Raw genomic sequence first — 12,264 nt, 5'->3', positions numbered from 1 at the left:
TGATGGTTGGGTTTGGCCCGTGCACCTGGGTTTGCCTCGGCCGAGTGAGAGAGAGAGACACTGTTTAAACCGGCTGATGTTTCTACGAGCCAAAGCCTTGCAGCTGCTTCGCCGTGTCTGTTCCCTGTGTCTGTGTTTAGGTCCACTCTTGCCTCTTGAATAAACAGTGCGTAGTTACTGTATCGCTCGTCTGATCATAATCAAAAAAAAAAAAAAAAAAAACATGGGATAGGTGTTTTTTAGGTCACCAGGTGTTTCGAGAAGTAGGAGCGCAATCAAGATTTAAGTTTTCTTTAGGTGTTGTTCCGTCTTAATTAAGCAGCTACACAGCTCAACCTGAAAACTATGAAATGAAAAGATAAATCTTTTACTATTTTGTAATTACAGCCATCAAACAGATACTCTGCGGGTTAGCGGCACCACAAATTGTCTTCTTTAGCATCTACACAAGAATAGGAAATGTCTCGCCGCATCCTGTTATCAATCCAGTCCTGGTGGTTGGCAGAGGATCACGTCCTGTGATCTTTGATAGCTCGGAGGATCTGGTAGCTGAACGCCCCCGCTCCTTTGCTTCTCACTTTGGTCTCGCCTGTTTTCCGTCCTCATCTGGCTTATAATTGTCCCTACAGTTATTTTTTTTTGTGTGTGTGTGTGTGTTTGTGTTCATAATTGAAAACAGCAGTCATCTCTCCATAACTTCCGGTGCATCTTAAAATCTGAGGCATAATGCGCCGTATCATGATGAGAATATAGAAGAAGTGAGGCATTAACACTCCTTGCAAAATCATTTCAGACACATTACTATTCCAAGCAGAATTTATTTATATATCAGCATGTCGGATGTGGGCATTTGGGGTTATTTACTTTTAGATTTAGTAGCGACACTCATAAATAAATGCCAACTAACTACGGCTGCCGTAACCGTCGACAACCTCCAGTCGATTACACCGTCAGCTCATCTCGCCTCAGTGCAGGTGAAAACCCGTTAATTCAGAGTCATTTCAGCTCTCGGACCTACCTGCAGCGGCCCACGTGCATGCGCGCCAAACGCAAATGGCCCGATCATTTTAAACCCATCACCGTAACACATGGCAGTGTTGGGCGGAAATAATGACATGGGCTGGGAAAGCCACTGATGCGAACCAGATGAGGCAGCCCGACTTAAAAGGCAGTGAGGGAGGAACAAGAAACGGGACTGGACAAACTGAAACGACAACACACCACATGCACAAAATAAGTGCGTTCACATTAAATCATCTCCATCTCCGCGCAACTGGCTCGTTAAAACAAAGACAAAACTGTGGATACTTCAGATATTTTCTCACTCTAGGAAATTCGTCTTTGCACCATCTTTTATTTAATGTACAGGTGTGCTACAATGCACAGTGGTCTGTTTTGCACATATATGTTGTTTTTTTTTTTTGAACGTGTGGGATGATGTTACTGGAAACTAAGTGGATCCTTTTTATGTGAGCAGTGTTGCAGCGAGCTTGGCCCTGGGCCTGCCTCAGCCCTGGTTCACCACTGCTCTGCTCTAGCCTGGCCACAAAGTGCATTTCTCTCTCTCTCATGCGGCCCCTGACCTCCTGACGCATTTCCTGACCCAGGAAATAGAATTAACACCTCGGCCTGGGCCTTGGGGTCCGACAGCCGCATACACAGCTGCGCATTAGCCTAGCCCGGTCTAGAGCCAGCGCGGCCAGTAGTGCGCCGATTCAGCTGAACCCAAGATGGAAACGAGAAGGCAGAGGGTTTTCACATCTTGTTCTGTGGTTGATTTTGATGTATTGGTGTGTTTGAAGAGTTTGAGCAGTAGCCATAACCTAATAAGGAAATATTTAGCCTTTTGTACCCTGATCTGAAAGGTTTTCTTTACCTCCCCAAACAAGCTGAGTATTATCGGATATTTTCCTCAATAATTTTCCTAAAAATGAAAATCTTTACATTCTTTACGTGCAGTCCATTGGATTTTTTTTTAATAATATGATGGTGCTCTGAAGTCATAGGTGCAGCAACTCTGGGAACTGTGGATTATCAGTTTAATAGATGTTTTATGGGAACCATATATCAGAAGAGATGAATCTTAATATTCCACAGTGTAAGTGCTTTATCTGTTTTCTTCATTAGCCGAAGGCTTTTATCAACCAGGCAAATACACACATCCACGTGCATTCGCTCACACACACACTCACTCACAGATTAGCCAGTTCCTGCGTTTAAGCACCCCATATGTTTGCATTTTAGTCACACATTGCCAATCTCATGGGAGCACTTTGAAGCATACTCCTCCAGAGCAGATCATAAAACAGGAGTATAAGTAGTTTTTCACATAGTTGTATCCCAGAGCACCACCACTACCGCCTCCCACCCGACAGCTCGCTGCCTCCACCTTCCACCTCTAGTTCATTTACTCTCAAAGTGCAGAATGAGCATTCGGTTCCGAGATTTGCTGCGACCATTCGTAAAGGTGATGGAAGTTTCCACACAAGGATGCACCCCTCATTTAGTGCTGCTAGGTCCTTTAAATAAATGTACCTAGCTGACTGACAATTCTGTTAAAATGAACTAGTGCAACATTAGAGTTTAGAGGCTCAGTAAAGTTTCTGTAACCATAAATCTGTGAGTTTCTCGATCGCAGACCAACCTTTGCTCCTCAACATTTCTGAAAACTCATTTGAATTCACTAAACCACATCACTACCGTCTCAGTTGCCGTGTAGGAGGTGTGCAAGAAATGCACAAAAGCACACGCTAAAACTGAATTCATAGTGTTGTCTGAATTCTAATTTAACAGTCAAACTGATCGATATTCAGGACGGCGCAAGGGTGTGGTGGTTAGCACCTATGCCTCACAGCAAGAAGGTTCTGGGTTCGAAACCATCGGCCGACTGGGGCCTTCGTGTGTGGAGTTAGCATGTTCTCCCTAAGTCTGCGTGGGTTCTGTATGGGTACCTCTGCTTCCTCCCACAATCCAAAGACATGCTCGTTAGGTTAATTCATGATTCTAAACTATCGTCCTGTGACCTGTCCAGGGTGTACCCTGCCTCTCGCCCAATGACAGCTGGGATAGACTCCAGCCCCCCCTCTGGAGGACAAGCAGTTACAGAAAATTAATGATCAATATTCAGCATGGCCAACAGTAATGCAAGATATGGTGTATTTCCTCCTTGTCTGTTCTTTGTTAATTTGTGTCATTTATCTGGAAACGATTTGTGTCATCGTGTTTCCTGCATTAACCCACTTGTTGCTCTGTCTCCACAGTACTTCGAGGTGCCCTTTGACTCCAACATGAACCGTACCAAGAACCGTCCACTTGTCAGAGGGCAGATCAGGTACAGTTTTAATTCTTGCTTATTCTCTCATCTTTATGATTAACTTTGCATAGGTACTCATCTCCTTTTTTTTTTTTTTATTCATTGTCATTCAATAAAGCCTAGTGCATGTACATGAGGAGGGAAAGACAACAGCTCAGCGTGAGTTGAGGTTGCATTTAGTACAAAAACAACACTACGTGACAGCTACTCGGCCACCCCGGCTATCTTTCGTACGTTTCATGCTGGGAGAATGACAGAGTGTGCTGCTGTTCTCTTGCTCACTGACCTGATCCTTACCTCGTGCTTTCAGAGGGATATTTATTTTCCTGGAGTGAAACATGACCTCGCAGCCTGTGATGTCAAAGCCTATGTGAATCTCCAGTCAATATTATAATGTGCACTACATCTTAAATTAAACAGTAGCACCGAGCACACCTCCCATATTGGTTTACACCCCTCAGCTCTAGCTTTAGTTTATGGCGCCGGAGCATCCCGATAGTTGTGTATGTAGAGGAGCAGAAATGCATGCCAGCAGTGATGGTCTTCAGCTTTACACCTGTCAGGTGTAAGTTGATCGCGTCAACAGGTTGGAGAGGAGGGGCGACGAGGTCGAGGTTAGGGTGTAGTTTAACTGACCACCCATAATTTGCTACCTCTACCGTTTAGATGTGAGATAACCTCTGCATTGGTGCTCAGTGAACTCTGTGCATTGCCATGCTCCTGCAGGTCTTACTCTGTGACTGGAGCTGCTCGCCTGTACCTGTCCCTTTTGTGAAACTGCCGCCCTTATGCACCAGGCAGGTGCGCAAATATTCACTGGCACGTGAAGCAGAAATAAACAAACCAACCGCACAACCTCCAATCCGCTGTCAGTGCCAGGAAACAGCCGTCGTTGCGTTTCACACTTACAGGAAGAACAAAAACAAACAACCTGTTGACATGAGAGGACGAAGCGCCTTCCACTGTTAGTCCAGCACACAGGCAGCTAGCTAAACAGAATACCTGTGTTGCCTGCTCATATACAGCAGCCACATAGGCATTTTATGACCGAACTAACCGTTATTGCCGTACGCGGACTTTGACCCGCAGCTATCTCGTCCCAGTTTCCGCGCTGTTTAAAAGCGAACGCTCCTGCTGCCGAGGTGGTTGTTGGAAATATCCCCTTCGCGTCTAAACACTGCCCCTTTCTCCTCCAGCTTTTAGCTCGTCTCTGACAAGAGGACAGGAGGCGTCTGTCTGTCTGTCTCCGAGACACGTAGAAACACTCCATCTCTTGCTCTTTGTTTCTCCCCTTCTCCTCCTTCACACATACAATCTTGTGTGAAGACAGAGAGCAGATGGGAAGCTGGACTGTCTTGTCAAACAAGCCATCAGAAGGCCACATTTTACACATTCTCCGTGTTGTCTTCGCGACGTGGCTCTGTATTAGCCAGATTATGTTCCTCGGCTTTGTCTGTGGGATTTGGTCTGCTGAATATGATGTCAGCGTTGGAAAATAGCTCAAGTCCTGTCATGTATGTACACAATAGCGTGTCATCTTTTTTGGATGGCACATTCCACCTTCCTTTGTTTTGGTCCTGTTGAGTTGGAGGCTTGTTTTGATGCTGAAATACTACAGGCTTGGCTAGAAAAGGAGCACAGTAGTACTAACAGACCTTGTAGTATGTTTAAACTTGGGGTGGCCAAAAAAAATAAATAAATCATGTTTTAAATGTGATAACGGTAAGAATTTTTCTAGAGCTTCAGTCACCCTTAGTTCTTGTTCCATCCTGAGCGTTCCTGTCACATTTTTCTTTTTCGTGAGTTTCTTTGCTTCTTTTTTTTTTTGTCAACTGCAGCACAAATTAGAAAGGCAAACAGCTTTTGATGGATGTCTGTTTTTGTGTGAGTCTTCGTGGCAAGGGATTAATCCATCAGTCTTTCGGAGAGTCTGCCTTTGTATTTACTCTGCTCCTTTCTGGCTGTCAAGACCGAAAAAAAAAAAAAAGAAAATATCTACGTTTGTGGAAATAGTCTTAATGCGTACAATGTTAAGTCTTAGCAGGCTTCAATCATTTGACGTCTGTTCTCAGTCTTAAGCTTGTCGTATAATTTCGCAGCAGATCTAAGCAGAGCTCATTGCCTACGTGCGTTATCTATGCAGGAGGCCGACTCTGCTGCGAGCGTTTATACCTGAGTGCTGGAGTGTCAGCATTGTTCTGTAATAACGCTGTATTGAGTTTCTTTGTGTACTTCGCACAATGATGACTTTAGATTGCACGTAGCACTTTGCCGCTGAGCGCTTAGTCATATCTCGCTGTGACGTTTGCATTTTGCACGTTTTTATTTTTACGTCCTGTGTGTTTTGTCAATGCCGTTGCTCTCTGTGCCTTTTTAGTCGCCCATCGGGGATAAATAAAGTGTTTTTGAGTTGAATTGAATTGGAACTGAGGAGCTCATGCTAGAACTAATAATTGTCTGACAACAGTTAGATTAACTGAAGTCACTGCGAAACAGAAAATAGAGAAGACATCTGAGCAGATGGTGTGGAGAATGGTGAAAGTTTTGTGCTTGGCCGACCGCTGAGTGCCATGGAAATGCATTTTGGACCAATCACGGTTGTTGCGGCCTGCGTTGGCACAACATGCAGCTACGTTTCCTGGGAAATGCATATCGGGCTGCGATACGGGTGGGAATTGAAAACCGGTTCCAACTTGGACGTTTCACGATCCTCTGGAACTGCCTACCTCCGACGTTATCGATTCCTCTAAACGATTCTCCTGCTAACGGCATCGCGGCGCACTCTGCGACTGCGATAGGCTTTAACGTGGAAACATTCAGAGGAAGACGCTGTCTAATTAGCTGATTTCAGTGCAGGGCTAAATGCAATCAGTGCGAGGCTGTGGTTTCATGCAAACATTCTTTCCCATTAATGACCGAGACTATGGCGAGCTCTCAAAACAAATCGGAAATAGTTGTACATTTCTCATTTAAAATAAATAACGTTGTGGTGAAAGTGAAACTTCCTAGGTCTTTATAGTTGTGTCGGAGTCGGATGTGTTCACATCCATGCATCTACCACATCCAGTGTGTTGGCATATGTTCTTCTCATTTTCATCTCATGCATCTATATCGTGTTCTGATAATAACGCAACTGGTTTGGTGCTGACAACCGTGTAGAACTACTTTTTGTCCACACTGACTGATCAGGAATTGATCAAACGGCCAATAGCATTGATATTTATAAAATCTAATCAATATCCATCCCTAGGCTATGATGTAGGGTGAGTCTATAGCTTCGTACCAGTCCATGAAGCAGCCGTGGGTCCAGTCAAGCCTCTACATTGTAATATTGTTTCCACAGTTGACTTTTCCCTCTCAGATCTGAAGTGGATTCATCGTGTTTCTTCAAGCTAATAACCATATCCCTTGCGCTTTACATTTGAATCCCTAGCCTTGGGTGTGGTCTAACCAGATGGCCGCATTTGGGTCTTTCTCTGTTGACATTACCCACCTGACGTTATGACTGCGGCTGCGTCAGGCTGCGAGCACAGGACGGCAAACCCACCCGGGGCCACGTGACGTGCTCCCTACCCTGACCCCCGCTGAGCCAGCCCACCGCCAGACTGTCAACAGCCCAAAGCCAGCCTGCACGGCCCCATCTCAGCCCACATAAAACAGTCATAACACCACTAATCACATTAATGCACCAATCTCCCAGCACGGCCACACCACCAAAATAAAAGCCCTGTTTGCTTTTTGAAGAAAGGGCCTGCGTTTGGTCAAGATTTTAATCTACCCTCTCTTTAATTTATGGAGCATTTACTGGTGAATTTGAACCAGACCTTGCCAACGCTGCTTTCAGTTAAAGATGAGGGGAGGAGGAGGAGGAGGAGGAAGTCTTCATCCGGCTAAAAGCCCGAGCCACGGTGGTTTTCCTCAGCTAGTTTTGATCTCTGGCGTGTGCACATGCTCTTCATCTTGCAGGGCTACTTTTATCCCCGACAAACTCTTATCAGATGACTTTCCTTCAGGCCTCCCGTTCTGAGACTCAGCCATGCGCGGCCGCTCACTGCCCGCCCCGACGGGGTCTGTGCTGAGCATGTGGAGCTATCATCGTCTTATCTGGTGTCTGCACAAGCGCACAAAACTTTATCTTCCCGCACTTCCCATGGTGGGGATCGGCTTTTGCCTGAGTCTGTATCTGTGCAGTGTAACTTTCCATTTATGTATGCACAGAAAACAGTCTGTAACTTATCTTTTATAAACAACTAATATATCCGTTTCCCTCCCTCCCTTCCTTCCATCAGTCCCCTTCATGCTGTGTCCTTTGCTGTGGCCTGTGGAGTTCCTGGAGTCGCCCTCCTCACCTTGGTGGTAAACCCCTTGACAGGCTTCCTGGGCGCCCTCAACATCTTCCTGTACACCTGTTGCTACACGCCGCTCAAGAGACTCAGCATCACCAACACCTGGGTGGGAGCAGTGGTGGGTGCGATTCCTCCTGTGATGGGCTGGACCGCTGCCACCGGTTGCCTGGGGCCAGGTACGACTCTCTAACTGTGATAGGTGCTATTGAAGAACTCGTATGTGTCCAGGTGACAAGTCATTTGACAGAAGATGATTTAGTTTCTGGACATCTTGAAGTGGTTTATTAAGCACAGATGCTTTATATTCACTGCATGGAGCTCCACTTGCGTAGATTTACTGCTTCCCTCTGTCTTATATCATTATAAATCAACGCTGTTTGCACCGTCTGAAGGATAAAAGGTCATTTGTAATCATCTCTAGTGAAATTAATGTAACCGAATGATCAGTTAGAGGAATTATCAAGAGATCGGTTGCAGCCGTAGTGCAGGCAGACACCAATATTCCGCCGCGGTATCACGATTCATTTGATCTTGAGTGTCACTATTCTCACATTTCAATTGTTCCACTGTGACGAGACACAAAGCATATTATTGCAAACTCAGTGCTCCTACTATTTCCAGTCTGGAATCTCAATGTGGGACAAAGAGCTGTGTGCAGAGTTCAGCGAGAACTGTGTGCGCTCTCATTTTTATCCAAATGCCATAAAATTCACATATATCAGCGTCTCAGAAGTAAATATTTCATCATTTTCTTTTGGTTTTAGACCAAAACCAGTAATTTAACAACATCCTCTTAAATTTTGGAGATATTTTATGTAACTTTATGGACTAAACAATGAATATTTCCTTCAAGAAGACATTATAACACACATAATTGTTTGTTGCAGCTGTAATTGACAGCTGCTGTTAGTGCTCAATGCAGAGTCAAATAAATGTCATTTTTAGATAGTTGGTAAGACGGAAACAAAATAAAAATTGCTGCTGAATCCCTGACAAGTGCTTATATTTATACCAATCAGCCATAACATTATGACCTAATATTGTTTAGGTCTCCCTTGTGCCTCCAAGACAGTTGTGACTCATCAGGGAATGGACATGGGCCTTCTGAGGGTGTCCTGTGGTGTCTGGCAATAGGATGTTGTTAGTGGGGGGCCTTTGGGTCCTATGGCTTGAGGGGAGGGGCCTCTGTGGATCATCCTACAGATACTTGATCAGTTTGGGATCTAGTGAATTTGGAGGCCAGATCAACACCTTGTGCTGCTGTTCATGTTTTTTTGAGTTGTTCCTAAACTGTTTTTGTGTTGCTGCATCCTGCCATCAAGAAGTGTCATTGTTATAGGGTGGGGGTGCCTGGTTTGGTCTAGGTGGTTGCTACATGTCTAAGTAACATCCACACAAATTAATGCCAGGTCCAAAAGTTTCCCAGCAGAACATTGTACTGTCGCAAGATGGTCAATGTTATTTACTTCTCCTGCCAGTGGTTTTAATGTTGTGGCTGATCAGGTTAGGTTCCATATTGGCCTTAAATTCTTAAGATTAAAACAGGTAGTGTATACTTCCTTCAGTTTCCACTGGTTTCAATAGGTCCGCTGAATTCATGACACCAAATTCCATTCATAAAGCTTTAAAAAGAACTAAACTGTGTACTTTGGGTGTGGACAGACTGTGAGTAATGAAATCATTATTCTTTATGAATACGATAAAGGCATCAGTATAGTTAGTGTTTCACTGGTTAGACAGCTATTGTTTCAGTCATGTCTTCATACCAGAGCCGTGACACACTGTTTACATACAGCTTTTCACATCTGCGCGTGTCCCTCTCTCTGACGTGAGCTCTTTCCGTGTCGAGTTGCACTGACTCACTCTTGATTAGCACTTGTATAGAACACAAAGGTCCTCAGGTCTGTTTATTGTCCTTCCGCAGGATGTAAAACACAAGCCACCGTCGCTGAAACAAAGTGCTGCTGGAAGAGGGTCAGAGAAAATGTCTTGTCCTCCTGTCAGTCTGGATGCTTGTTCTTCTGGTCTGGCTCAGACGTGACACTAAATATTACCGAACAGAAAAAAAATACTTAGAGAGAAGTTGTCCTCAGGGGAGGGAAAGCAGAACCACTACAGAGGGTTGGCAGGATTTTGGGATAGTTGAGGTTTGTATGGGATGCCACAATTCAAAACTGCAGAGAAAAATGCTGTGAAAGGTTAAAATCTGATTAGAACGAGTTTTTCAAGGCTTGAATGATGTTTGAAAAGAAAAGAACTCTCTATAAATATTATATGTGAGTGTTCCCTGTTTTTACAGCGCTTCTCCAACACATGTTCAGTTTCTGATCTGTCACTGTCCTGGTGTATTTGCAAGGAACTTCTGCTAATAGTTTTGTAAAAGAACAGAACTTTTTGAAGATTTGGTGGATGTGCATTTGCGATCTTGACACAAAAACATATTCTCTTCTTCTTTTGTTAGCCATTTAATAGTAGTTTTTATCTTGGGGCATGGATTTTACATTTTTAATTCTGAACGAAACAATTTGTTTTGAAAGAAACCGCTTTTTATTTCTTAGACATGTGATTTTATACCAGACGTGCTGTGTATATATTTACAGTTCACAGCAAAAAACCTTTGTCATGACTCTAATCGGGTCTGTGTGTGTGATTTAAACAAGCTGCACATTACTTCCTCTGATCATTAATCCCTTCCCTCCTCATTCTTTTATCTCTCCCTCCGTCTCGCCCCCTAGGTGCTTTGTTGCTGGGTGGCTTCCTGTACAGCTGGCAGTTCCCCCACTTCAATGCCCTCAGCTGGAACTTGAGGGAAGACTACTCCCGCGGCGGATATCGCATGATGTCCGTCACCCACCCGGCCATGTGCAAGCGGGTGGCCCTGCGCCACAGCCTGGGCCTCATCGCCCTGTCCACCCTGGCGCCCGCGCTGGACGTCACCACCTGGACCTTCCCCCTCGTCTCGTTGCCCATCAACCTGTACATCAGCTACCTGGCCTTCCGCTTCTACCACAAGGGGGACCGCAACAACGCTCGGAAGCTGTTCTTCTGCAGCCTCTGGCATCTCCCCATGCTGCTGCTGCTGGCGCTGACGTGCAAGAAGCGGGGCGGGAGTCAGGAGGACGCCGCCGCCGCTCTACCTCCAGCTTCTTTACCACTCACACTTCCATCCACCTCGTAGATAGACAGATGTCCCAACGCCACCGAGACGCTTGCCACAGTGCTCGTTCTGTGTCTCCAGATAGAGGTCGGGGCCGATGGACACATTATTTCCGGCTGTGTTTAATTTTAAACCACTGGTGCTCAGCGCATTATCAGGAAATGAGATGGAAATGATGTGGATCAAAAAAATTGCTGAATTACAGAAAACACACTGAATCATTACATCAGGTTGTAATCATTTGAATGTGTGTACTGTATATATTCTGTATTTATTTATATAGGGGCCCGCCAGTTCCTCTCTTCTGTTGTACGTGACTGATTTTCAATGACCTTGTACAGTGTAAATTGCAATCCACACAGGCCTCTATTAGCAATATCATATAATCAACAGAGTTAAGTGGGATATGCAGTGTACGACAAATAGGACAAATATAAACTGAAGCAGCTACGACAGAGCACTTGGTTTGTTGACTGTTGCTCGACTTTCACTCGATCCCTGTTACTTGACGGTTAAAAAGCCTCATTTCACCTCTCGGAAAAGAAATTCGTCAACACGATGCTTTAATTCAACATGGTTCTCCTGCACCAAAACAAAGGTAATACGTTGCCCCTCCGTGTGAAACGAGGGTAAACCTTTTCCAACAATAAACACGTCGTGATTGTACTTCTGTCTCTTGTGTCGTCATTCGCTCATTGAGCCGGCGCTTAAAACTCGCGCTTGATTTGCTGTGTGCTTTAGGTCGTTATGGAAGACCTCGTTAGGCGATGCTGACTCGGCACGGGCGTAATACACGGAATTAAGTTTCAGTTATAGCCTTAGTGGATATGCTCGCTTTAAGAACAAACCGCCATCCCTCCAATAAGCTCCAGTTAGCGGGCCACCTCTGCACCTGTCAGTCAGCATGTGCTCCCCTTCCTTAGTTTTTTTGGTATTTGGTTACGTTTCCATCACAGCGCTCGCAGAAACAAGCACTCCCTCTTCCCCTACACGCTGCCATCCTCCCTCCATAAAAGCTTTGTGTGTGTGTGTGTGTGTGTGGGTGTAGGGGCCTTGGATTTAGCCAAGGCCGGGAGACCTGAAACGGCTCGACATCCTCGTAAAGCGTCTGACCGGATACGGAGTTTCATATCAGAGGGAGAAAGTGGAGCGATTGAGCCAGCTGTTACAGTTCAGAGAGAAAAAGGAGGAAAAAAAAAAAAAGTAGGTTGGGGGAGAACACGCACAACCTGTGTGGAGATTGAATGTCATTACCGACCTCCAAGGCTCAAAGTGATGGCCTGTCGTGGTTTACTACATCCGCTCCTATAGAGGTACAACGGTGACCGTGGTCCTGTCTGGTGCCATCTGCCATCAGAGCTGCTTCCCCCTTCTCTTTTTCTGGAGTTTTGAGTGATTTCAGCAAGCTTTAGCGGCATTCCCTTAAACTACAAAATATGTTTTTGAAC

At 45.1% G+C, this 12,264-nt stretch overlaps 1 protein-coding gene across 2 annotated transcripts in view; it reads left to right on the top strand.

Annotated features, from left to right (window-relative positions):
* The window catches only part of cox10 (cytochrome c oxidase assembly factor heme A:farnesyltransferase COX10), a 29,959-nt gene extending 18,477 nt beyond the window's left edge, over window positions 1-11,482 (top strand). For both annotated transcript variants that reach the window (XM_084567977.1, XM_084567976.1), the window contains exons 5-7: window positions 3,261-3,331; window positions 7,603-7,835; window positions 10,395-11,482. In XM_084567977.1, coding sequence (XP_084424103.1) covers window positions 3,261-3,331; window positions 7,603-7,835; window positions 10,395-10,837 — 747 coding nt within the window. In that variant the 3' untranslated portion in view covers window positions 10,838-11,482. The remainder of the gene's footprint in view (window positions 1-3,260; window positions 3,332-7,602; window positions 7,836-10,394) is intronic.
* The last annotated feature ends 782 nt before the right edge of the window (window positions 11,483-12,264 follow it).

This window comes from Chelon labrosus (genome assembly GCF_963514085.1).
Source record: "Chelon labrosus genome assembly, chromosome: 19".
Taxonomy (NCBI): Eukaryota; Metazoa; Chordata; class Actinopteri; order Mugiliformes; family Mugilidae; genus Chelon; species Chelon labrosus.
Note: the sequence above shows the minus strand (reverse complement) of the source record. Positions and strands in the feature narration are given on the sequence as shown.